The 25,585-nt window shown below is 41.2% G+C and overlaps 3 protein-coding genes across 8 annotated transcripts; all 3 read right to left on the bottom strand.

Moving 5' to 3' along the window:
* Positions 1–2,495: 2,495 nt before the first annotated feature.
* On the bottom strand, positions 2,496–8,399 carry dynll2b (dynein, light chain, LC8-type 2b). 3 transcript variants are annotated; one of them, XM_064351364.1, is made up of 3 exons: positions 8,366–8,399; positions 3,465–3,601; positions 2,496–3,351 (listed from the first exon to the last, which is right to left on the bottom strand). In XM_064351364.1, the coding sequence occupies exons 1-3, from the start codon at positions 8,382–8,384 to the stop codon at positions 3,214–3,216; spliced, it is 294 nt and encodes a 97-aa protein (XP_064207434.1). In that variant the 5' UTR covers positions 8,385–8,399; the 3' UTR covers positions 2,496–3,213. The 3 variants fall into 3 exon arrangements, with proteins under 3 accessions (XP_064207434.1, XP_064207436.1, XP_064207435.1); XM_064351366.1 differs by lacking the exon at positions 8,366–8,399 and adding an exon at positions 6,891–7,047; XM_064351365.1 differs by lacking the exon at positions 8,366–8,399 and adding an exon at positions 6,848–7,008.
* Positions 8,400–8,879: 480 nt separating this feature from the next.
* On the bottom strand, positions 8,880–14,114 carry srsf1b (serine and arginine rich splicing factor 1b). Of its 2 annotated transcripts, XR_010332454.1 has the most exons (5): positions 13,469–14,114; positions 12,405–12,580; positions 11,956–12,128; positions 10,091–10,887; positions 8,880–9,434 (listed from the first exon to the last, which is right to left on the bottom strand). XR_010332454.1 is itself a non-coding variant. In XM_064351362.1 (4 exons), exons 1-4 carry the CDS (start codon positions 13,660–13,662, stop codon positions 10,699–10,701), a joined length of 732 nt encoding a protein of 243 aa, XP_064207432.1. In that variant the 5' UTR covers positions 13,663–14,114; the 3' UTR covers positions 8,880–10,698. The 2 variants fall into 2 exon arrangements, 1 of the variants encoding a protein (XP_064207432.1); XM_064351362.1 differs by having other exon boundaries at positions 8,880–10,887.
* Positions 14,115–15,395: 1,281 nt separating this feature from the next.
* Positions 15,396–25,367, bottom strand: pigs (phosphatidylinositol glycan anchor biosynthesis, class S). Of its 3 annotated transcripts, XM_064351358.1 has the most exons (12): positions 25,213–25,367; positions 24,621–24,760; positions 24,006–24,117; positions 22,890–22,979; positions 22,549–22,640; positions 20,037–20,271; positions 19,754–19,896; positions 19,013–19,127; positions 17,718–17,863; positions 17,413–17,513; positions 17,072–17,282; positions 15,396–16,373 (listed from the first exon to the last, which is right to left on the bottom strand). In XM_064351358.1, the coding sequence occupies exons 1-12, from the start codon at positions 25,229–25,231 to the stop codon at positions 16,095–16,097; spliced, it is 1,683 nt and encodes a 560-aa protein (XP_064207428.1). In that variant the 5' UTR covers positions 25,232–25,367; the 3' UTR covers positions 15,396–16,094. The 3 variants fall into 3 exon arrangements, with proteins under 3 accessions (XP_064207428.1, XP_064207430.1, XP_064207429.1); XM_064351360.1 differs by lacking the exons at positions 24,621–24,760; positions 25,213–25,367 and adding an exon at positions 24,314–24,442; XM_064351359.1 differs by lacking the exons at positions 24,621–24,760; positions 25,213–25,367 and adding an exon at positions 24,270–24,425.
* Positions 25,368–25,585: the final 218 nt, after the last annotated feature.

Raw genomic sequence — 25,585 nt, forward strand, 5'->3', positions numbered from 1 at the left:
AAAATAAAAAAATCAGTCTATCCTGTCAAATCCTGTAAATACATAACTACCACGGTCATTATGGCATAAATTCCTATATCACACATTCATACACACGTGGCTACTCTGTTTCTTTCGAGTCAGCATAAAAGAAGTGTGGTCAAATTCTGGGGGCGATGTGGCGGTTTGATAAACGGAGTCGCTAAATAAGGGGTGTGTGGCAGGCAACTCGGGAGCTCCAGGGGCGTAGAGAGCAGACACTGTGGGTGCACTGCTCTCGGTCAGCAGACAGTGGTCAGTATTGTGTAAATGTTGCAGGTGGGTCGACGCTAAATACTGGCAGAGTCCCAACAGTGTGTGTGATAAAGTGTTTGTGAACATGTGTTTTGAATGTGTGTTCTGTCAGTAATTTGGCGTTTCCCTGAGTAATGGTTAATCAGTATGCACATGTGACTGTTTCTCAGGAGTAATGCTATGTGATGCAAATCAGAAAAAGGTTGCAAATGTTTATACATGGTGTCCTCTTCCAGATTAACTTGGTTTGAAGTTTCAAGAAAAAGTTTTAAATTATAATGGGTAGCAGAAGAACATAATGGTTAGGGAACTGGGCTTGTAACTCCAAGATTTTAGGTCTGATTCCCAGATGCTGACATTGTACCCATCAGCAAGATACCTAACCTGAATTGTTTCAGTAAATACCCAGCTGCTTAAATGGACTTTATGTAAAAGAATTAACGCTGTACAAGTCATTCTGCGTAAGATTATTTAAATGCAAATATTGTGAGGCATCTGTATGCAGTTAAGTTACAAAGATTAAAAATAAAGTACAAATATATTGTTATATTATGGAAACAAATACAAATTAATATACAATAGTTCAAGTATTTCAAAAGGAAGAACTTCTTTTTGATGTATATGTCACATTTATCACCTATTTGTTTTAACCAGCAGTCTTTTTTTCTGGAAATTTTGAATGAGTAGTGGTTGAAACCACATTGATAAAGCTCTACCTATACATATCAAATGAGGGAAAAAGTTATTTAGAAATTCTTTCATGTGACTTTTTTAGTTAGGAGAATGAAGCACAGAACGTTCTAGCCAATGTGATAACGTCACTGACCTTCATCCAAGGAAACGGGAGGTCCAAGGCAGCCAGCAAATGAAAGCAACTCCACTGTTGTGATGATTGCTGGTGATCATATGACAGTCTGAAATAATTCACCCAGCATCCACAATGTCCTTCATATCTCCCTTATATAGTCCATTGCTCTGTGAGACAGCCTGAAAAAGGGTGCCTAACAACCAAATGATTAAAAGACAACAGCCTGAGCTGTGGTCTACACTGAAGTTTCTTTGATTGCCTGAACCTTGCCACGTAACTAAAGAGAATATCAACATTGTTGGCAATGTACAGTTGTAATTTTAATATTTCTCCATAATTGTAATTGCACTGATTATATGGTCCCATTATAATTTTACCTATTTTTAAAATCTGGAACAGAATTTATACACTATGTTAAGTAAATTAGGGATGAACTGCGTGGCTCATGACACTGGACAAACTGAAACCACATTCACCGCTTGTGAAACAGAATTAGAACATTTAATGTGACAGCATGAAATTTGCTTCATAATTACAACTGGAGCCAACTTCACAAGCTCACTTTATACAATATGATAAATATTAAAGTACTTATCCACCCTCACATGTGAGAATGTAAGAAAGCCCAGTCTTTTTAAAAACTGAATGAAACCCAATGTGTTCGAGATAGAAAGGTAATCCATATTATAAAATGACTGTTCTTTGACTGCTTACATAAACTACCTTTTCAAACTTTTACATTTGCCTGTCCTGGTATCGGTCCTCAAAACCATCTTGAAAATATAATTTCAAATGAAAATACAACCCCTAAAGGGTTGGGGGGAAAAAAACATTTTGCTGCGAGCAGTGATTATGCAGAAAATAGGAATGCCGAGGAATGGATGTCCAAGGTAAATGACCTTTAAGACCTAGCTGTAATATGTATTTATGCCAAGTCAAATATCAGATTCAGTTCAACCATTAAACGTTACCAAAAAAAAAATTGAGTGCTTGGCAAACATGATGCTCGCTATGAAGGGAACACTTGAGGTACGATTCATTGCTCTGACTTGCAATGACTGAGATTTTCAAAAAAATATATAGTGATCATAACACAAGTAACTTAAACACAGTATTTGCCGACTCAACATGTAATAAAAAACCAAATGTTTAGTGTACTTGTATGGACAATACTTCTATAGCTTACATTGAACTGGATTCTAGTTAAAGTACACTACACTGCAACAAGGAAAAATGTGTTATGGTACAGAGAAAATGTGTACTGACAGATTAGGTGTTTGCTACCCAAATAAAGCTGGTGAGTTTAAACAATTAGCACAGAACGTTGTGGGAGATGACGAAAACCAAAAATAGTGATAAGATACCTTGAGCCCTTACAATGAAAATTTCCAGATCAAAAACATGTACAATATCAGAAGGGACAAAATGAGTGATTATTTTATTCACTTTTGAATCTCCTACAAATTAGACAAGGGCACCCATGCCCAACCACCAAACACAGAAAAGAGCACAGTGGGAAACATTCATGAAGCAATTTAACCATCTTCAATCTTCCAGTGGTTTTAGGAAATGCTAATCCAATAATACATTAGAGTTTTCCCACATTTTGAAATCAAAGAAAAATGCTATTCATACAGGCTATTCAATTCCTCCTCCTGCTTGTGTGATTCATGATGAATGCAACTTTGGAAAAAGGAGAAATTTGAAAAGAAAGGGAAAGATTAGTGGTATTTATGTAACACTGTACAATAATGAATGGCCCCTTTCACCTAAATCTGCAAAACCATATTTCCATATTTAGCAGATGCAAGACCACATTCATTTTACATTGTGTACAACTATATTTTATTATCCACTTAAAGGCCACCGTTAAAGCATTTTTACAACTCGACTGCAACAAAAGGAAAATAAAAGCATCAACAAAAATCTGTTGCTCATATTTCCCAAGCAACTAAGAAAGGCAAAAGATTTTTCTGCAACATATACACATTAAATATTGTACACGGTCCATGCATATGCGCACAGCCAGTTTTGTAGTGTGTTTTATCTTTTATATTTTGTCAGTGTGTGGAGAGGTGTGGCGTTAGCCATTAGTGCATTACAGTCCTGGTTTATAGTTGATATCCAGCAGCTCAGCCGGACTTGAAGAGCAGGATGGCAACTTGCCCCAGGTAGAAGTAGATGAAGTGCTTAGTCTCGTGCGTTACGTAGCTCCCGAAGTTCCTTCCCACAATGCAATGCCACGTGGGATTGTACTTCTTGTCAAATTCCTACAAAAATTATGTTTTCAGTTTAAAAAAAAAACACTTCCAAAGTTAATCAAATCTGCAGCTACTCTTAAAATAACAAGCTAGAACACTTTAAAGCCCAAGCTTAAAGTCACCTTCTTAATGTATGCAGCGATATCTTTCTCGATGTTGAACTTCTCCATGGCCTGCGTGGCACAGTCAACAGCATCCTGCTGCATGTCCTCGGACATGTCAGCATTCTTGATCACAGCCTTCCTGTCAGCCATGATGTCTAAAAAACAGAAGTGCAGGAGACACCTAATAAATTCCTTGAATCATGCATGACTCAAATTTGAATAACACTTTTACTGGGCCCAGAATGGGTTACTCTTCATCTGGCCATTTTCCTACCATGATCAATACTTTTCTTGGCTTGTCAACAAAAACAGGTAAAACAGCGACATTCATGTCAGCTGTCTTTTAGTAACCATTGCAAACATACTAAATATTTAAACAAAGGTTTTACATAACATTTTTAAAGTATTCTAGACTGGAATCTTGCACAATGCTGGGGAGCCTGGCTTTAGAACAAGTAATTTCAAAAACAGGCCATATTTTATTATTATTATTATCATCAAAAACCCCTCCAGGAATAAGAACACTTAACCCATGAGATAATGGTTGATGAAGTCATTAAAAATTATGCCACATATTAAGTCTCTGGTCACCAGATTGGAAGTCCATCAGAATGACCCCAGTGAAACATGCATCCTGTGACACAATGACAGGCTTGGATGCAGGCCCAGGAACGTCATAGAATAAATTCCAGCTTCACAACAAAACACTGCCATTTATAAAACATTTCTTGATGACAACTGGATAACAGAGACCATGGCCGACAAGTCATTATTTACCATCGCTAATAAGTAGGAACTGAAATGTAGCCCGATTACTACAATTTCTACCACCAATCACCTCCAGATTTTTCATGATCCTTCTCTATGATTACTGCTACATGGCAGGTGGGAGAATAGAATTCCAGCACATTATATAAAAAAAAAATTTTTTTTTTTAAACCCCAGCAATGACTTTTCCCATCTGATACATTTTAAAATTTTTATGTTGCTGGTAACAGCCACAATTGTTGCTTTAATGATGTTCAGTGTACTGTTTAGCTGCATTTGTAAGTGATTATGCAACCACTGTGATTTAACCAAATCAGACTACTGCTTCGACATTACTAGAGAGCACAGTCTTTAACCGTTGGGGAGCCAAAGGCTCAGATACAGTTAGTGCTTGGAACAATTGGTGCTGCAAATTTCCATTCAGCAGTCCCAGAGCTCCGACTCTTTACACTTGCAGCATGAGATAATTATCTGAAGTATTTTGTAGAAAATACCTGAATACACAGATTGTGTGGGCAGTTGCTAGAATGCATTTGGACTATGAAAAGGTGTGATGCATTAAAATGCAAATCTACCTAATTTCTCTCAATATAATCACAATGTTGTGTCTAAACCCATAATATTGAACTTAATCATGTGCCTGCGTTTGTCTCGTAAAATGTTTGGAACGGACCAGTTAAAGTTGTGGCTTATTCTTATATTACAGTGTAATTTGGCCATGTGTGTGATGTAAGGCCTGATATGCCTCTGTGAGATGGAAGGGAATTTATAAGGAGCATAATTTTGAATAAGTATAATGGCATGCATTCTTTAAGCAATAGTAACAGCCAATTTGAATGAATCCTTGGTGTTTTAAACTAAACAAGTTCTTTATCGGGTAGTCCAAATTCACATAGGACTAGTGTACTTTGGAAATCTAATACAACTCAACTGACCACTTGGCACGAGTAGCCTGCAAATGAAAGGAACTAGGCCGTAGATATTCTTAACAGGTCTGACCAGAGAACCTATTCATTTGCGGGCAACACTCGTTAAAAAGTAAATTAAACACATTAACTCTTTTTTTCCAGATATGCACTCTGTGACAATCAAGTCTCCATTAATTTAACCCATAGCTGTAATTTCACATCGCCATTCGTGCAGTCAGGGGCTGACATGGAGCAGAACTAGCCCAACTACTCGCTCTGAGTCGGCAATTAAAGAAGTGCACAACTACAATAACTGTATGCAATGTACACAATGCCGGTTCGACATGTATAAGTAAACGTGTACCATGACGCTGATAAACATACAGTCTTGGCTACTCCGCGATAGTAGCGGGCGTCAGGTGAGAAATCCAGAATCCATTTTGTTAACAGATTTAATATGGCCTGCAGAACCCCTTTTCGTGCATACATTAAACTTTGCATGTGCAAGTTGCAACCACTCCAACCAAACTGATTACGTTTGCAACACGAGTTCTTAGTCTACCAGTTTTCGCAAATCCATTTATTACAACGCAAAAAAATGTCCATTGTTAAATACGGGGATTTGACTGTTCACTGTTCAGTTTTAAAATTCACGAAAAAAATGTCTACACAAACCAATGCCCAGAACTAAGAATGACAGATTTGTGTACCCTGTTCGCCGAACATAAAATGCGAGGATCCGCTATTCCTTCCAGTTTTGAACACATCCTTGCTATATAGCATACTTCATAGTACATTCTACGGGCTAATCACGCACGCAGTCATTCCCGAGTTGCACGAGTGCATGCGAAGTCATGGCATATGAACTTGGTACAAATAAGTCCGCTATAGTTTTCCAGATTTATGGGCCTCCTGACCCCACGCCTTGGGCATATGCTTCAGTTGCGAGTAACTGAAATCGCCGGTTCACATTCATTCGTTATAGAGGGCTGCACTGCCAGCCATCAGAACAGATCTAAGTCGTGTGTTTAACGACCTTGATTTTTTCCGCGTTCAAGCAAAGTAAGGGGATGTTCCATTGCAGGCTAATATTCTTCCTGCTGGAAAATACGAGCGGTTCATCCCTGACGCGTCCTTGCCCTGAGACTGGATTGAAATGAATAGGCTACAAGACACAAACATTATTGAACACATGTCAGCTACCAACAATCTCGCAAACAGCGTCATTGTATCCTGGTGAAGCCCAAGATTTTAACAGATAAGCCCACCCTGCACGGGTTCAAGCCACTCGTGAAATTGTATACCCTTTTCCTTTTGACTACTTTTAACTGCATTTCAAACGCACAGCCTATTCGTAGTGATGCCCCAATAGGCATAAGAATGGTATAATAGCCTATTCAAAAGGCCAGTGCATTACCGCAGACCCGGCCTTCTACATGCGTGTGTGTTTTTTGTGTTCAATGAAATGCCTGTTTTTTAGGATCACACCGCAACGCACACAATGGTGAAAATTACTAGAACGACGTCAATACGCAAGGGATCTTATCTACAGTTTTATAAATTTATTTCTACGACCACAGTACCAAACACATTACCTGTCCAATTTGTTATCACAAACCGGTAATTAATAACAAAGTAAAAGTATTTCTATTAAACTTGCTTAGCTATTCCTAACAAACGCTTTATCTCTATGATGTGACATGCAAAAAACATAATATCACTCACCCTCAGCTGATATTATTTAACTAATACAAAGAACCTTTATCACCTCGTTAGGTTGGTGTTACTTGTTTGCTGATTCGATGTGTGCCTTGCTCTCCGTTAAGATTTGCTGGTAGCATATATGCGGGTATCTGCCCAGCTAAAGTACCTCCCCCGCCCACCGCACTGCCGCACGATACCACCCCTCCTATTGGTTGAGAAGCAGCCTCTCCCCGCATGCTGCATGCATTTTCCACTTGCTCCTCTCTGCCCGCATCTTATTTCAACCCACAATGCAATGGGGGTGCGGTGGAAAGGTGAGGGATATGGTCTTCCAAGCCAAATTCTTGACGTGCCTAATAGTGGCTAATATACCGATGTAAAAGCAAATGTTTACCACGCTCACGGTCGATTTATTTATGGTTTTCGATGCACTCATTAAAAATGCTCTAAACCGTAAAATATTGCTACTTGCTCTCAAATCTATTCCTGAGTGGTTAGAAATAGGCCTACCGCCACCTGTGGATAATGAGAATAGTATATTTTATATGTTCAATGCCAGCATAGGGAGCATTACATACAAATTCAACCATATCTGACTTGAAGAAAACATTGCTGAATATATTTATGTATGCATAGTGTCAATCCCTAGCCCCCAACCATGCACCATGGTGACAACTAAAATCCTTACATGACTGTAATACGCACTGTCAGTCATTATCAATAACCACCTGCTGAATCCAATTTTCAGATAAACCTAATCTGTGGGGAAATATATTACATTCTCACTTGTCACCCATGCATTACTTATCCTTACATAAATGTGGGCCTTCTCTTAATTATGCTTTAATCATTACAGTTACACGTGGAGGTAACATCTGTCATAGCATGAGATGCAACTTTTAAACCCATATCTTAATTTAATGCAATGTATAATTTAACAGATGCACTAGTGACCTCATTTTCTCAGTAAACCCACATTAAGATGTATGCTCTGAGTAGTCAGTCACCTACAAGTTTTCACAAGAATGCTCCTACTTCCCCAATTTCACTTTTTTTGGGGGGTGAATGTAAACCTTCTCAGTTTGTGCTATTACTAAACATTTCTCTACAACTAGTGCTATTATGGTTTCCTTCAATCCCACTTTTGTGCATTAGTGATATGCCAAAAAAGGCTTAACTGACACATTGGCTTTTGTTTAGCTTGAAATTTAAAAATTCTGAAATCAAAAGCTTTCAATACTACAAGAAATTAAGAGCTATAACAGCTACACTACACACTGTATCCAATTAGACCCTTGAGATCAACCTTACTTTTAAAAGCCAAGGAACGGGTCTAGATTTATAAATGTACAATTCTGCTTCACACTGAAATTTGGCAATAGGCCTCACTCATTTTAAAGCACTAAAGAAATTGAACTCAGAAAGCCAAAGTAACATTTATCATGCAATTATCAATGGTGTGCCAGACACCCTAAGTCTGTTGTGTAAATTGCAATCAAATAATGGCCAAGAACTACTGCTTCTCCACCCTCCCTTTACCTGAGTCAGGTGCAAACATAGTCAGGCCAACCAGTACTGTTCAGTTAATTATCTGGGAGAAGAAAAAAAAAACCAGAGCATTTTGAGTACCCATGCCCTAAGTGAAATCTTACCATGCACTTACTCTATTTTGGACAAATTTTCCCCATGGAAATATTGTATGGCTAAATTTGGAGTCCTTTAAATTGCTCATTGCCATTCCTAAAGGGGATCATCAGTCCAAATAAATTTGATGTGAATCATGATGCATTCATGGGTGTAGTCATTCCCTACATGCATACCACTACAGCCCAATCTCCAGATTGCAGCCCCCGACATGGTCAGATCTGTTGCACCCCTCATTTTCCCAGGTTGTACAATCTTAAATCTGACAAATTCCACTGAAATTGTTCACACAAAATGGAAACTGTACATTTCCATGCTGATGTCGCATGGGATTAGATGCGCTGTTCTAAACTACACCTGATATGGTTGAATATTGAAAAAAATGATGAGTCATTCAAACTCAAACAGGTTAAGGTATGTAACACTTTATTGAGGGGGGGTGGGGGGGAGAGAGAATTGTTAACCACTACAAACTACAAAAGGAGAAATAGCCAATTGAATACAGCAACATTTTCCTCGTGGCAATTGCCAACCAGGAAATGTACATTTTTTTATCCAAACCTGAAACTACAAAAAACCCAACCCTCCCCATTAAATTCCCTTCTATTTACCAAGCTCCTCATGCGGATTCCATCCAAGGAAAATGATCCAGCCTCTCGGTCCTTGCACTGCTCCACTCAAACAAAAATAAAAAAATTAAGCCGAATCCCATGTGTGCACATCTTTGGGGTTCCACGAAAAAAAAAAATCTTAAATTTGGTATTTTGAATAGCCAATTGAAAGAAGTTGTTTTGAAATTCCATAACTGCTTTTTGGTGAGGGGGGAATCCACTCCTACGGTTCCCGGTAAATTGATCCCGCTCCATGTATCCCGCTCCTTATCCTATCCTATCCTGATTATGAACTGATCCAATGATCCGGCTCCAAGGATTGGGACCCAGTGGGCCCCTCCTCCAATCCAAACCTTTGAATACCAGCAAATCAAAAAGAAGGAGGCAACAAGTTAGAATCAGGACTAATCAAAAACGTCTCCTTAAATTATGCACCGAGGAGGAGATCATGTGGCTGGATATCAATTTCGCAAAACGAAGTTTAACTAAAAAGCAGGATACCAGACAATGATCAGCTCCCAAGGCAACTCAGAACAATTTTCAATCGGGACAATAGTTTCCTCGCAAAGGTCTATATAACAGCTCAGGCCAATAAAACTGCTACCCATTAAAAACCCAATCAACCAATCAGAAATAACACTAGTCGTTAGTGTCATTATAGCAAATGGCAATCTTCTCTGTAAATTTACAATGTAAAGGGCAGTCCAAGGCCTTTAACCAAATAACCAAAAACCCACTAAATTTCTACTTAATAGAAGGGTGGATGGGGGAGGGGTGGTAATCCTTGCCTTAAATTGTACACAGGTATTCCCACATTCAGTCGTACATGAAGACATGCAATGCTTAGCAGTACTGATCCATGAAAAAGGGGAGGGTGAGAAAGTAAACAAAGTACTTAAGTGTCAGGCTCCGTATTATGCGAGTTAAGTGTTGGGATATCGTTTAATAGAAAAAAAAAAAATCAATACTGCCAAGTTTTTAGATGTGACTGAAGCACTTGCTGTCATACCATTGCCTCCTTTATTGATCTGACTGCTCCTCCTCCAAATACGCTTTGATTATCCTAATATGAATGAACTCTGCTTCACAATCCTTTATTCCAAAGCATTCTTTAATCCTGCTCTTCAGATGTCTATAGAAAGACACATGAAAAGGTAAAAGAGAACAGTTTTGCAATATGGCTCCCACCTCCCAAACACCCACCCTTTCCCCCCACAACCCAACCTCCCACCCACAATTGAGAAAAACAAAAAAAACAAAAACACCCTCGACAACTCAATGCATTTAAACAAGACCCTGCAGTCAGTTTGTACATACCAAAAAGGGGGGAGAAGACTGAACAGCCAGTTAAAAAGCAGTTTATGCAGAACATAAACAGACAAGGGAGGACAGGGTGATGGGGGGGAAGGGGAGAGAGACAGGGACATCCACATACTAGACTTCAACAAGCTCATTAGCATATGAAATGGGGGGGGGGGGGGTTTGAATTGAAAAAAAATTGGTAGCAAACTTTAATAAAATGGGGAGGAAAAAGGTAAAAGCGAAAAAAAAAAAAAAAAAAGTACAACTTGTGGGTCCACCAGAAGAGCGACACGTGGAAGATGATGGCGGCGGAGCTTAGGTACGAGAGCGGGAACGGCTGTGGCGTGGCGAGTAGCGGGGAGATCCTCGGCTGCGGCGCGGGGAGTAGCTGCGGCTGCGGCTGTTGCTCCGGCTTCGGCTCCTGCTGCGGCTGCGAGATCGGGACCGTCCGTAGCTCGGGCTCCTGGGGCCATCCACTTTCACCCGGATGTACGCAGTCTCTCCCTGACGAACACCAAGAAAACTCTCTCGTGAAGAAAAAAAATGGCCTGCGGCACTTGCCTTTTTGGTTGGTCGCTTTTGAGCCATCCACCCACCCCCCTTGCCCCACACCCATGTCTAGAAGACCTTTTTGCGTCCATTATGACATTTTCAGTACTAGCAGCACCAAGACCTCCTCCAGCAATTGCCAGAAGACCCCTGTCAGCAGGCATGGCACCAGCAGAGGTTTCACAGAGCAATTAACGCTGAAACATGAGCAATTCAGTTATGTGGAAGACAGGACAGCAGAAGCAAGGAATATGCATTACCACATAGCTGAAATTAAAATGGTCAGCATGTATATTTATAAATAAAAAGGTACAGATGGACAAAACATTTCAGGCCTCCGCCTCCTTCAATGGAGTCCAAGTAACTCAGTGCATATTATACATATGCAAACTGTAGGATAAATTTGGCAAGCTGCAAGTTTTTGGCATGATATAGGCCAAATGACAGACCATTTACAGAAATTCCAGCAAACTCAAATTTGTAATTTGTAATAGACTTCCTGGGCTTTTACTGACTGGTTAAAATACAATGTAGGTAAACCGCTTCTCCAAATACAACTTACGAGTACAATCACTATTGCCATTGTGGTGTCAGCTTGCCAAATTACTTTGAAATTTGACCTGAACATTAAAAACCGCTTCAGCTTCAACACCTGAAAGTCCTCCCTGAACTGAATTCCATCAGAATGCACTCCTCCCAGAGTTTACATAACAGTATCTAACAAGTACTCCCTGAGCAAATAGTAGGCAGATGCTATGGAACAGCACAGCATGGCTACATACTCATGCCGATCTGCCATGACTTCAACATGCAGAATAAAGTTCCTTCTGTATCTCAGCTAGTTTTGAATAAAGACAATTTGAATCAACTTGCCCAGTGAAGAACACATTCCTTAGGAATCCACAGTTAACAGTGGCAAGGAATTACATTCCAGCTAATTTGCTTACCTTAAAAGAAAAGAAAAAAAGTCCAAAAGCTACGCCCTGTGTATCCAATGGTGACCCACGTAAATCTCAGACCTACCTCGTGTGATCGGAATTTAGTGTTATCCAGCTTTCGATGTGCGTAGGTCATGTCTTCTTTGCGCACAAACTCCACAACACCAGTTCCATCTCGGAAAACGTCAGCGTAACATACATCACCTGCTTCACGCATGTGATCCTTTAAATCCTGCCAGCTACCGCTTGGAGGAAGCCCTGCAGGAAACAGCACAGAGGTAAAACATTACTACACCAAGTTAAAGCAACATACACAAAACAGTCCCCATGCAATATCCAGCTACAGATTGCTCTGAACACCCGACAAGCTATATCTTAACAGGACCACTGACCAAATCCAATGAGGCCAATGCAACAAGCACGCACACTGCTACAAATGTAAACAGCATACATTTCTGTGCAAATTACAGTAACAAAATAGTCTGGACCTAGTTTGAAGACAACATGGTGGACTAGTCAGTCAATGATACTTACCTGAAACGATCACTCTGTATTCAGAGCGTCTGGATGGGGGTCCGTATCTGCCCCTAGGGGCACCAACACCTCCCCCACCTCTCCCGCCACCCCTACCGCTTCTGGGAAACTCGACTCGCAGGCGGTATCCATCATAGTCATAGCCATCCCGTCCATACACTGCATCCTCTGCATCTCTGAAAACAAAGTCATTTCACCGATTGCATTGGTTTTTAAGCTGCCAATAGTAAATTCACCTCTATACAACACCACCCTTCCATTTCCTGTTTTCCCGATCCCCTTGAACTCCTCGCCTCCTGTTAGCACACCCACTGGTGAAAACGCGGCGATAAGAACGCATAAACTAAGCTTTGAAGAACCAAATACACTAAGCTAGCAACATCCATGTTAACTACGGTACATATGCAGTTACGGTGCCCCTTGTCCTCCAATCACATGGTGCATTTCCTTGCCTTTCGCCATGTGGTAACTACGTGAAAATTCAGCACCGGATGAATACTTAATCACACGGGACAGAGAAGAAATGTAATGAATCCCCCCATTTTGGCCCTCTCAGACAAGTAGTATACTTTTATGCATGTCTGTACTGTTTACCAGTGTTATGCTCACCACTAAGGCCCCCGACATTACTTCCATGACTAGGAGCGTGAAATTAGCGCGTGAACGAGAAATCGAAACTCGGCACGCTCGAAAACGTTAGCTTAGCTAACAAACTTAGGTTAGCTACCAAACTTCAATCCGCTCCCATTGGTACTTCATGGTTTACCGTCAACATATTCTCAAGTTAACTATATTGTTGGTGTTTAAAGTAGCATTATACCCTAACCCTAACCCAACATAACAAATGAAAAATTGGAACCCCGGTTATCTTAAGAGTTACTGGGTTACGTCGCCAGACTGCTCGTGTCAGATCTAAAGCTAGAGTTATCTGGTATTTCATCCACTTTTCCGCGGGTCGTCGGCTAGCTAGGTTTGTTAGCGTGTTACCAGTCAACATTAGCAACCAACACACGTAGCTAGCAAACGCTAGATCTCCATGAGACTTCGTACTACGGTCGTCTTACCTTGGATCCTCAAATTCCACAAAGGCAAACGGTGGTCCTCCCCTACGAGTTTTCAAGTCGATGTCTCGAATCGCCCCATACTTGTAGAAAACGTCCTCAACGTCCTTAGTACGAATATCCGGAGGAAGATTCCCCACATAAATTCGGCAATCGTTATTTCCAGCCGGGCCTCGGATCACGCCGCCACCAGACATCTTTTGTTTTGTAACTACCGCAAACAAACGAACTAACCAGCCTATGCAATTCAAAGTTCACTCAACAAAATGATGGAAAATTAAACTAATTCACGGTTGCCGACTTGTCTGAACGTAACGAGTAAGTTTACGGTAACGCTACAGGCGAATTTCTCCGATCTTCGAGTTTTTTTACACTCTCTTTAAGATGGCGCCGACGATCTTCCTTTTTGAACCTCCGTGCTCCGTGCGGATGAATACTGGCAACACAACGGTTTGCTTTGCGCTCAAAAAACACGCCCGATAAAATAGTCCCTTCTATCGATTAATGTAAAAAAGAATTGCAATTCCAGCTAAACAAGAATTTCTGCTTCATGCAACAAATCACCACACAGTCGTCTAGGTAAACGAAATTTAGGTCGCGTTTTTCAGTGCACTAATTGTAGAATAAAGAATTGCCTGCGACATTTAATAGACAGAGAACTACCAAAACCGCAATCTCATGCCCCGCCCACCAGGTTTTGAATTACCGCGTGCATGTACCGAGTATCAGGGTGGAAGGCGGAGCATGAGCTTTCGTCCTTCTGTATATGCGGGAAGTTATAGGCTTATGTTCTTTTGTACATTTATACAAAATTATATACTGAATGAAGTGTGTGGTTATTAGTATCTTGCTATATAATATAAGCAACGAATTAATGTATTTATTGCAACACACTGCTGAACAATTGGCAGACATGCTACGGAGTTTGTTGAACCCTAACCACTTTTTCAATACATTTCGCGCTACTTTCCCCAGTATGGGTCCGGGACATCTGCGCAGTTTATGCCTAGTCTGCGCCATCTTGCTACATGCACGTGACAAAGAAATAACAGACACGTGCTGAAACAGTGTACAATCGTGTATCATAATGCACAAGCGAAGTATTGCGATATACCCAGAACGGCTATTATACTGTCATTTGGGGAGCAGTACTACATTGACTGATCGGGAGTGGAAAATAACTAGTAATGATTTAGAATGTGCCTTCCCTAGACTACAGAGATAACACAAAGTTTCAACTAGTTTCATAGGAGGAAAACAAGACGTTAATCTTGCTTACAGAAACGTAAAATAGAAACACATGGGAAATGTTTTTCAAATCAGAATTATTCTGCCGTAACTATTAGTTATCGATTTTATAACGGTCATAAATGTATTAAACTGGATTATATTTTATAGAATAGATTAGTTACTGTTACAACCATTAAAGTAAACTGTGGCACCATGGCAGAAGTTACCAGGATAAAATGTGAACCAACTTGGTGCAAATTAATGTCAGAATGAGTAGCTGTAGTGTAAGTTCTGTGGATCAAATTTTGCAAACAAGCATCTTCAGTTAGGGGAAATGTTCATCAAGTGGCATACAGTTTGAAGCTCCCTTTCAGAGCCATCTTTTACTTCCTATCCCCCACTTACTCTAAATTTCTGGCCTATTGTTTGTGACCTGCCAACTCCTTGCACCCTTTTTATCAGCCCATTTGCAAGGCAGTCGGATTGCTTTGTTGTTGTGCTGACTGAAAGGTAACCCCCTCTCAATATGGCTCTCGAGCAAATGGCCATTTTCAACTAGACTGTTATTTCTAGTGCAAGCAATGTCATTCACTCCTTCTATCTGCAAATCCTTGCAGTCATCCAAGGTCTATAAACAAGGTTTAGATTTCCCAAAGACATTTAAAGGCAAATTGGCTCAACAAAGACCAGAAATATGTGGTTATTTTGTTTGACAGATCACTTATTTGTCCAGATTCATGACTTCAGAAAAACAGAACAAAAACAGGAGTCCAGTGTTAAAACGGTTACAAATAAATACAATATAGCGAAAAAGCAATGAACAAAAAGCACAACCTGGTGAATTTTCAAATTTTGACTCGTGGTTGCAAGGTCTGCACTCATGCAGACTCCACACATATGTGTGTTCATTTTTTTTAATGCCCCCTGCCCCCTGCCCCCTTCCCAATTTGGAATACCCCATTGTGTTTATCAGCACTTGCCTCCATCAAAGCATGTGACACCAGACGTATTTCTATAAGTGGGTCTGCTAAATTCTGAAATGTAATGCAATGAGTATTCACTCATCACACCACAGTGATTAACCAGCAGAAATCACTGGTGCACTATGAGGTGCCATCATCCCAGCTGACTCTAACCCTCCCATCTCTGGACAGCGCTGGAGCCAATCGCATGTAGCCTTAGTGGGGGGCATCAGCCAATTAGCACGGTCCGGATTTGATAACAGACCCACCCACGCACTACGACAGTGCCTCAACAGGATGAGCTACCCTGCAGCCTGCATGCGTTCATTTGTAGGTGTTTGTATGTGCATTAGCGTTTGTGTGTTGTCAGAGGGCATTTGTTTGGTCAGAGTTTGTGCGTATGTTGTCAGGAGCGCACGTGCCCGCAGCAGCGCATCTCAGTCTCTCTTGGCGCGCTGCTCTGAGCGTCTCTGCTGGAGTTCCCCAGCCATGTTCAGCAGGGAGAGCAGGATGGGGACGCACATGGGCAGGAAGAGGGGGATGTAGATGGCAAACTTCTGGTCGTCGGGGAAGTACAGCAAGTGCAGGAGGGAAGGGTCGAAGAAGGCCCTCTCGGACGCCAGGATGGCCTCGCGGCTGTACTGCAGCGCGAAGGCCAGGTTTCCCGCCTCCAGCTCCGCCACCGCAGCCTGCAGTGATGTCACAGCGCTGTATACCTGAGACACGAAAGAGCGGAAGCACAGGAGGTGAGAACCAGCTCCACAGATACTTCTCTTACGGTCCTGTCAGAAAGGACTGTGGTCCACAGACCCAAGTACGGCATCACCATACAGTGTTTGCACAGCTAGATCAGGGGCCAGCAACCCTGGGCCTGCAGGGTCACAGGGTGTGCTGGGTACTCCGCACATAGCTGATTTACTCGTCGCTTTTGGTTTCTTGGGCCTGAACTGGTGGATGATTTTCAGATGATGACAAAAAACTAACAGACCATGAGGCTCTCCAGAACCAGCACTGTAAACCACAGAACTAGAACACGTCTATAACATTGTGTATGTGAATTGATTTTTATCCCACTTTTTATATTTTCTATATTTAATCTCACCACACAGGGGAGATTCATAGGTCGAGTTGGCCCCCTATGGATTGTGCCAAATGGCCTCCTTCCATGTACTATTTTTATAGTAATACATTTTGAACACTTTGGAAGAAAAGCGCTTTACAAATAAAGTTATTATTTTTAACCTCTGTATTACATTCATGGGATGCTATGTAATCTAGTAATACTTTCAAGTGATGTAGCACAATATCCTTCCAGTACATAACAAAAGCATAAAGATTAAAATGCCCGTTCAGCTGTCGCTCTATAAGGCTGAAGCAGCAGCAGCATTTGTCACCAGTGCGGCGCAGCGCTCACTTGCTGGGCGATGTTGTCGTTGATGACGATGTTGCCGATCTGGTCCAGCAGCTGGGCCAGGGAGGTGATGGTGGTGCTGGCCGTGGCTATGTTCTCCACGCTGCGGCTCCAGAGCAGGCGGTCCAGCTCCCAGTCCGTCAGCCCTGCGCTCCCCGGGCTCTGGAGAGCGAAGCCGGGGGGAGGCCGGGTCTGCTGTACCCCCAGCATGAGCCTGCAACCATCACACACAGAAAAGGGGGGCGGGGCAGCACACAACGAGCATATGAATACGCTGCAACCAATGAAGCGGGCGCTTCACAAACACCGTTCGCCCGATTGGCCAAGCAATGGGAGGGACTGACCGTAATTGGGCCAGGAAGACGCCCATCACACGCGCCATGTCGATGTTAATGGTGACGGGGAACTGGGCATCTGGTCCATAGTGGTCATTCACGTTGTACACCTTAATAGCAGAAAGACAAAGTGAGAAAATAATAAAAACTAACAACACACAATGTGTAAAAATCAACTCAACGGTATTTGGATAAACAAGTTCCCGGTCACAAAAAAAGGAAGTAGCTTTAAAATGAACGATCTAAAAGTAAAATATTAAATGTTCATCAACAGGTAGTTCCAGCAAGAGAGCCTGGACCCTGTGTATACGCACCATGATGCCACCCCATCGGGGACTATGGAAGGCATTGGTGGGCACCGTGTGTTTATTGTGGTTCCGGATGAAGAGTGGAGAGTGTTGAGCATCAGGCACGTACAAAAGGAAGTTCAGCACAGGGTTTGAGGAGGCTGCGTTGGACCCTGAAAAGGAGAGGAGGAGACAGCACTGAGAAAAGGAGCGGGGAAAAGGATAGAAATTACTACAACAAAGGAGACAACTGCAACAAATCGAGTGAGACAAAGGCCGACAATCAGAATGGAGGAGTGAGATATCGCTGGTGTCACGAAAGACCTCCTGGGCCCAATTGCAATCAATTTAGCAGGAGTTTAAACCTCAGTTTTAAAGCCCTAGACCTCTGAACTGCATTACAACAGGAACAGCTGCCAGTTATCTCACAGATTAGGCACGCAGAGCTTATTGTACCGCTAGCATTTGTTCACATTATTTATTTGCTTCGCTAGCTGCCTAACTCAGGGCAAATTAGAGGAATACATTCATTTTAGCAACAGAACACCTATTTAAGAAAAACCAGGCTAAGGGCCTTGCTGACAGCTCCAACAACAATGCACTAGAAAATGCAACTTGCAAATAAGAACAAATGTGCAAATTCCACATCAAATATTAAAAAGGGGAATTACAATTATACATTGTCGCACACAAGGCACTTTCCTTAAAAGTGGCATTTCTGAGCTAAAGTGCATCATTTCATTACCTCAGAGATCACGCAAATGGAACGTGCTGCTTGTTCAGTACAAGTCCATTTTTAATCAAAACTCTGAGTCACTGCATATTGCATATATTTTTGTACAAAACCCCTTGTTCTGGTCCTGGAGGGCCGGGGTTTATGTAGTTTTCGTTTCCACCAGTTATAATGTACAAATGAGCTAACTGCTTGTATACACCAATGCAGGATAACGATCACAGTAAAACACTTCATATAGTGACACACAATCTTCGGCTGTCATTAATACGCTTATCAAAAAATAAGCAGGTGTAGCTAAAATGTCAGATAGTGTAAATGTTAGGGTAATTAAGTAAGTAATTAAGCCTACTTTCTTCTTTTTTTGCAGCACTAATTAAACTACAGCAAGTTCATCATCTGTCCAAGTCACAGAACTGTCTGTAGTTGAAGTTCATGCTACTTTACCGAACCATTGCTGTTTTTGGTGTTTAGCGCTGCAATCATGCAGTGAGTTGAGCTTCTGGCCATTTGCATGAAACATCTCTGCTTTCACCTAAGCATATGTGGAACGGGCGGGGATTAATGACGCAGACGGAGACAGACTCACCGAGCCTGGCTTCCACAGGGTTGATGACGTGTGCAAGGCTGTCTGCGCTCAGAGTGTACGCTGAAACGCCGTTGTCAAAACGCGGGTTCACCCCCAGGACCGCGTAGTACAGGATCTAACAGCAGCCCAGAAGTCAATAAAAAAATCAGTTCAGCCACAACCAAATCTACATACAGAACTCTGATGGCATTTAGAGCTCTTATTACACCACAAACACATCGATGAAAACAAATGACTCATTGGTAAATAAATAAATAAATAAATACAGTAAATTACTCTGATATGGAACATTTGAAGGTGCATCACAGTCACTCTCTATTATGTGTAGATGTGTTATTATGAGAAAGTTTCTAAACTAAGTTTGATTTCAGTGAAATCTCAGTGGGTCTGAATGAATGTATCAATAATGTATCAACAATTTTTTGAGACTCTCATGAAGCGCACCGTATCCATTTTATGCACAAGATGTGTAGAAAAATGTTTAGAGAACACTACTTTTTTTTTTTACACACATCTCCCTGCAACTCAATGGCTGTAGTACAAGGAAGATGTGCAAACCATTTGAAGAAAGGAGGAAAAAAATCTATTTTAAAATCCAACATTCTGCCTCCATTTAACCCCTTTGCTGTGGATGACTACAACTATTCTAGTCACATTAGTTAAAGATTATAATTATTTGTATGGAATGACATTATTATAATTATTTAATGTGTCAGTACACGGCTCCCTCTGCTTTCATACCTGTGAATCTACTGAGAAATTGGCGACAGGGGCCAGCTTGTCCAGCAGAGGCTGTATGTAGCTGCGCACTGCTCCCTCGATGTCCCACTGCAGCCGGTGGGACTTTGGGTCTGGGTTCAAGAGGCTGAAGGTGATCTCATAACCTGAGAGGGTGGAGGAAGAGACCATATTCTGAGTTTCAAACTGTGACGCACTGAGAGAGAGAGAGAGAGAGTGAGAGAGAGAGAGAAAAGGGGTGAGAGAGACAGAATGAGAGAGAGAGAAGGGGTGAGAGAATCCTCACCTGGACTGGACTTGAATGCTCTCATGCTGTCGGCCAGCCCATCCCTGCTCAGCCTGCTGCCCCTGACCCGGTCGCTAAGCGCAGCCGTGATGTCACTGTGGCTGAAGGACATGGTCTGGACCACCTGCTCAATCTGGGGGCCCAGGGCGCCCAAAACCTCTTTCAGACCCCCGGCCATTCCCGACTGCCCTCGCAGCAGGGCCGTCCGGCGCTGGCCTACGTACACTCTGACACCCTGCAGAGAGAGAAAAGAAAGTCTGATATTTATTATTTGACATGCTAACCACAATGAGGCCACTCAGGTGACTGCAGTGCACATGTACATGTTTACATAGGTACTTGAATCACAGCGTGAAATGCAATCAGGGTGACCTGACCATTAAAGTATTGCTTTATTTAATTACAGGGTTCATACACTTTTTCACCAATGATTTTCAATGACTTTTCAATGATTTCTCCACAACCTTTAACTGAATTTCCATGACCAAAGCAAATGACTATCTCAGCGGGACGATTTAAAATGATTTATTGTAACACTTAGTAAACTTAGGTCTGCATCTGAAACATATGGTGTCTCTCTAAAACAAATAAACACCAGACAGACACACACAGATACATTCTCTCAAATTTTAATTCGAATAGTTTAACATTTTTGTCAATGTCTGAAACAGGGCTCAAAATTGCGATTTTGGTCGCATATGCTCCCGAAATTTAATCTGTGCGACCTCGAAATATAATTGGGAGCATTTGTGCGAGTGCAAATAATTGTTCTGGTGCAACCTTTTTTTTTTTCTTTTTCCAGTCGAACGTCTCTTTCTCTGTACATTCGCTCAGCATGTGCCTTGTGAGCTGACAGTGACCCTTCTAACCAATCGTGAGTTTGACATTCTTACCTTTAATGCTGATTTTAAATAGGTTAATATTAGCCTTCAATCACTCCCTTTCGCTGCACTCCACTGTCACGCGACATAGAGAGCTAACGCGTTAACTAATGTTACCTGAAGACAAAAGTTTATGTTGAATTTATTAGCGTTATCGAAAGCTGAAAAGTTGAAGCAAACGATTACGGCATTTTTTTAAACGTTAACGTAGTGTTTTGTGTAGCGACCTGGTTGAAACAGCTAATTTCTCCGATGCAGTTTACTGGCGGTTGATTTAATTAGCGGTATTAATGTGACGAGAAGCGCTTTGTCGTTTGAATGCATAACACGCAATTGCTTGAAGAGTCGACACATTTTAGGCGTGACAGCTTAACTGTTTATTGTAAACCGTACTGTTATATTGTCGTTTATCAATAAAAAATCTATTGCATATATTGATGGTGCTCCTTACATTTTGGTGGGTGCTCCTAACTTTTTGAAGTTGGGAGCACCAGTGCTACCAAGTGAAAAAGTTCATTTCGAACCCTGATATATTATTGAAGCTGCACTTCCCTGGCATATTGTCGGCACAGTAGGGCCTACGTTTACTAACTGCTACATTAGCAGAAGCGTGCCTGTTGGGCGTGCCTGTAAACAGACTGAGCCAGACCGAATTAACTTCTCTCACCACCAAAATACCGCGAAGGTTACGTGCCAATTTACGTTTTATTACTATACATACTATTTTTATTATTGGATTAATTAGTAATTATATTTGATGCAACTTTAGCTATATTTCCATTACTTTTCCAAAACTTTTCAAAAAATATTATTTTCCATAACTTTTCCAGGGCCTGGAAATTGCATTTTAAATTTCAATGACTTTTCCAGGTTTTTCATGACCGTACGAACCCTGTAATTAATATGCCTGTTTCAGCCTGTGCTGTAAAGATAAAAGTAGAACACGTATTGTCATGCACACCATTTTTTGGCAAATGAACTGGTGGAGGCCAAAGGTTCTGGTGCATGCCTCGTGGTGTCATTCAATTCACATTGTTGATTTTATCAAATATTAATCAAAAGGCAATAAGAACTAACATGTTTTTTGTTTCTTAATGGCACACAATTTCTCACACCAACACAAGGGTCACTGCTAGCAGAGGAAAAATGGCACAGATCAAAATACATTGTGCAATTCCCATGTAAGGACAGAACGCCATGGCAATGTTGATTCTTTCACATTTAAGGTAAATATTTGCAAAAGGTTGATGCCAGGCAAATGTTTTCTCTGCAGAAAAACCCCCAAAAAGAACAGGGGAACAAGAACTTTGCCTCCACTGCTATGACTGAAACAGGCTTTCATCAAAATTCCAAATATTTTTGATAGTTAGCCAGCTATCTCCACATTTCGGCTTTATGAAAATATGCTTTAAAAAAAAAAAAAAAAGCACTGAAGCCAAGCTGTGCAGTGTGTCACTTCATTAAAATATTTTACATTCAACCTGTTAAGTCTTCAAACACAGAAGACAAATAAGAGATAGCATGCACACGAGTCCTAACATTCTGTTCTCAGTTTGATCAGGCATGAGAGAACATAGCCTGAGGGATCAAACGTTCACAGTATTCTGACAGGGGTGTGGGTCTGACTGCACCTCTGACAATAGCGCGGAGGATTCTGGGATCACATACACCACCACTGAGCCACATGGGCTCTCACTCAGTCTGTGGAGAGCCAGGTCAGCCTCTGCAAAGGGGAGAGGAAGACAGAAACAGGACAGATAATGTCACTGGACGTGCTGATAACAACAGCAGTCACAGTGACCCGTTTTCCTAGAAAGAACAGGGAGTATCCCAACAAAACAAAATAACCAACTGTTTTTTTTTGGCTAGTTGCGTAATTTAACAACATAAGATAAATGTATTTTCCAAGATCTCTTTCTTACAGCCGTTCGGAAAACAGTTGTCCTGACGATAAGAATAAAACAGTTCTCACCCTGAGCTGTGGGCTGGCCCAGAGCATCTTCTTCCATGACAGTGGCTGTGCGGTACTTGGTCTCGTACCTGTACTTCAGGCGTGTGTTTGCTGAGGAGTGAACAGAGTAAGCAATTTGGAAACTACATCAGAGGTCAATATTCATTACAGTTATTAAGAAGGAGCATTACAGTCAGTCAGGCATCTAGCAAACCCTTAACAAGGGGAACTTCAAAAGGACTAGCACACAGCATATAAAACACAGAAATGTTATCCTTCTTCACAGTTAGTCCTTTTGAAGTTTCCCTGGCAACATGCAGTGTTGACTATGGAAATTCATGGCTGGATTCAGTTCCACTTTATCACATTCCCTTCATTTGCTACCTTTCCTCGAGTGAGCCATTTTGCGTCAAAATTTGTGACATTCAACAAGTGAACTTAACAGGTGCTCTGCAAGGGAGGACAGATGAGGAACAAACCAATACGGAACTGAACAGCACTCGCAACCTTCGTTCTGAGCAAAAATATTTTTTTCGTAGGATGACTTTGGAATGTTCATAAATAATTCATAGCAACCTTGTCCTAGTTTATCTGAAGTGATAATAAAAAATAACTGAAAACACTACCGCTGGGCTTTTCGACACCTTTAGTCATGGAGAAAACCACACGTAAAAGTACAAAAAAAAAAAAAGGATCTGGCAATGTTCAATTCTCAATACTCAATGCCTCAATATACACTCACAAATTATTCATGACTTCCAAACTCATCCTACAATAGAAATATTGCTTCCTCCTTATGACAGCTGCGCACTGACACATCCTCTCTTCGCATGTGGAGCACTGCATTGTGGGATTCCCCACATGCCCTTAGTGGGAGGGAGGAAAAACAAGGGAGCAAAAAAATACAATTGCTCCCTCACTTTCATAAATCATGACCAAGGTGTTTTGGGGATCTACCCTTTGAAAGGAACATCAGGAAGAAAGCATAAAATCCAACCCATATCAGAGAGCACATTTTTCCACTCCTATTTTTTCTGCTGGCTCAAGGTGCAGTTGTGCTCCTTTGTTAATACAGCAGTATAACTGCAGCCCCCCAGTTCCCACAAGGCCCCCCGAACCAGACCCCCCTGAGCTCACCATGCACCTGGTGCTCCTGCTCCCGGGCCTGGGTCAGAGGAATCTTCTTCTGCTGCTCAGGAGTCAGGGTCCCCCTGGAGAACACCACTTCCACCTCCACACTAAGCTGGAGCTGAAACACAATGACAAAGCCTTTTAAAAAAACTGCAATAAGAAAGCACAAGAAAAGCTGCATTAACCCTAACTCATAAAAAGTACTACAACATCATAGTCAAATTCAAAGTGACTGCAGAAGTATAAAAATACACTATGTAGTTACTTTACATTTTGCTAATTGAAAAATGTTTTGTTTGCTTTTTGTCCATTACATTTGGGCCTGGTACACCATTCACTCAAAACAAATTATATAGATAAATAAAAAAAGGTTTGTAGAAAAGTGTAACAATCAATGATGCACAGTTCACAGAATGACAAGACTCCCAACACTCCTCTGAGGTGATATACCAAGATGGCGGTCGTAGCAAAATACACTGGGGTTTTGTACTAGAATTTACCATCTTTCAATCAGCTGACACACACGAGTCCATAGTGTCCATACTGAGACACAATTGGACGAACAACAGAGGCGTTTAGGGAATTTCTCATTTAGGATTGCGGACGTAGATCAAGCCTTACATTCATGGAGTCCAGCTCACTGATCTGCGAATAGGGAAGCCATGCACGGTAGGTCTCAGTAGTCTTCCACCAAAGTGGAATTCCCACTGCTATCACCATTGCGGCAATGGAGAGAGCGGCATACCGCCCTCGTTGCTTTTCTGAAAACATATGTAATATTACTAGCCAAGTAGCTACTGAAGAACAGTAAAACTGCTAGACGAATAAACATTTTCACCACGCATAACCCTTAGAAATATGCCCTTAGGACCTTTAATTTAAAGCAATGTTGAAATGTTTCACTTCTCTTCGGTAGTCCAAAAGCTATTGTAAATCAAACACAAACTAGCCAGATGGCTAGTTACATTTATATTTGTGGGATAAAGGGTTAATATCAAAATACATATGGTTGCACCTGATTTACAGATTGAAACAGCTAGTACATCTCTTATAAATAAGATAACATTGGTTACGCCTCATTTTAAAATTATCAGATAAAGATCAGATAATTATATTGCGATCTAAAGCTTTTTATTGTCATCCATGTTTTAAAATACGAATTTTGGAAACACTTAGACCACTAAAGCTAATTATTTGTCAGTATTTCTCTTACCGACTTCCGCGGTAGCCATTTCTCAAGGAAGACGACAGGGTGGAACTCTATCCAATGAGAGACGCAGCCCAACACAATTTATCCAATAAAAATTCAACAGTTCAGTTTTTTTTTTTACCGGCTCCGCCTCGCTCTGCCTGAGTACGACAAGGTACGGAAGCTTCAAAGGTCCAAGCACTCGCGAGATGTTATTACCACTCTATATTCCAAGACAAAGTAACCGCATTAATTATTTATTGTTATGATTATTATTACGCCTACAAAATACTCTATCATGTAAAATACATATGTAAATAAATAAGTTAACCAAATATTTAATGTTAAGGCTCTATAACAAATTGACCCATATATTTCACCTGCCCTAGTATTAGGC

This window comes from Anguilla rostrata, chromosome 9 (assembly GCF_018555375.3).
Source record: "Anguilla rostrata isolate EN2019 chromosome 9, ASM1855537v3, whole genome shotgun sequence".
Classification (NCBI taxonomy): Eukaryota; Metazoa; Chordata; class Actinopteri; order Anguilliformes; family Anguillidae; genus Anguilla; species Anguilla rostrata.

Bases quoted from the DNA above. Each gene is read 5' to 3' on its own strand.
- dynll2b (XM_064351364.1), bottom strand. The intron at 3,352-3,464 runs GTGACTTTAAGC...TAATTTTTGTAG, and splicing joins TCGCTGCATACATTAAGAAG to GAATTTGACAAGAAGTACAA.
- srsf1b (XM_064351362.1), bottom strand. From the start codon at position 13,662: ATGTCTGGTGGCGGCGTGATCCGAGGCCCGGCTGGAAATAACGATTGC. The intron at 12,581-13,468 runs GTAAGACGACCG...CTTTGTTTTCAG, and splicing joins GTGGAATTTGAGGATCCAAG to AGATGCAGAGGATGCAGTGT. The intron at 12,129-12,404 runs GTAAGTATCATT...TGTTTCCTGCAG, and splicing joins ATACAGAGTGATCGTTTCAG to GGCTTCCTCCAAGCGGTAGC.
- pigs (XM_064351358.1), bottom strand. The intron at 19,897-20,036 runs GTGAGGATTCTC...CCACCCTCTCAG, and splicing joins AGCATTCAAGTCCAGTCCAG to GTTATGAGATCACCTTCAGC. The intron at 19,128-19,753 runs GTATGAAAGCAG...GGCTGCTGTTAG, and splicing joins ATTTCTCAGTAGATTCACAG to ATCCTGTACTACGCGGTCCT.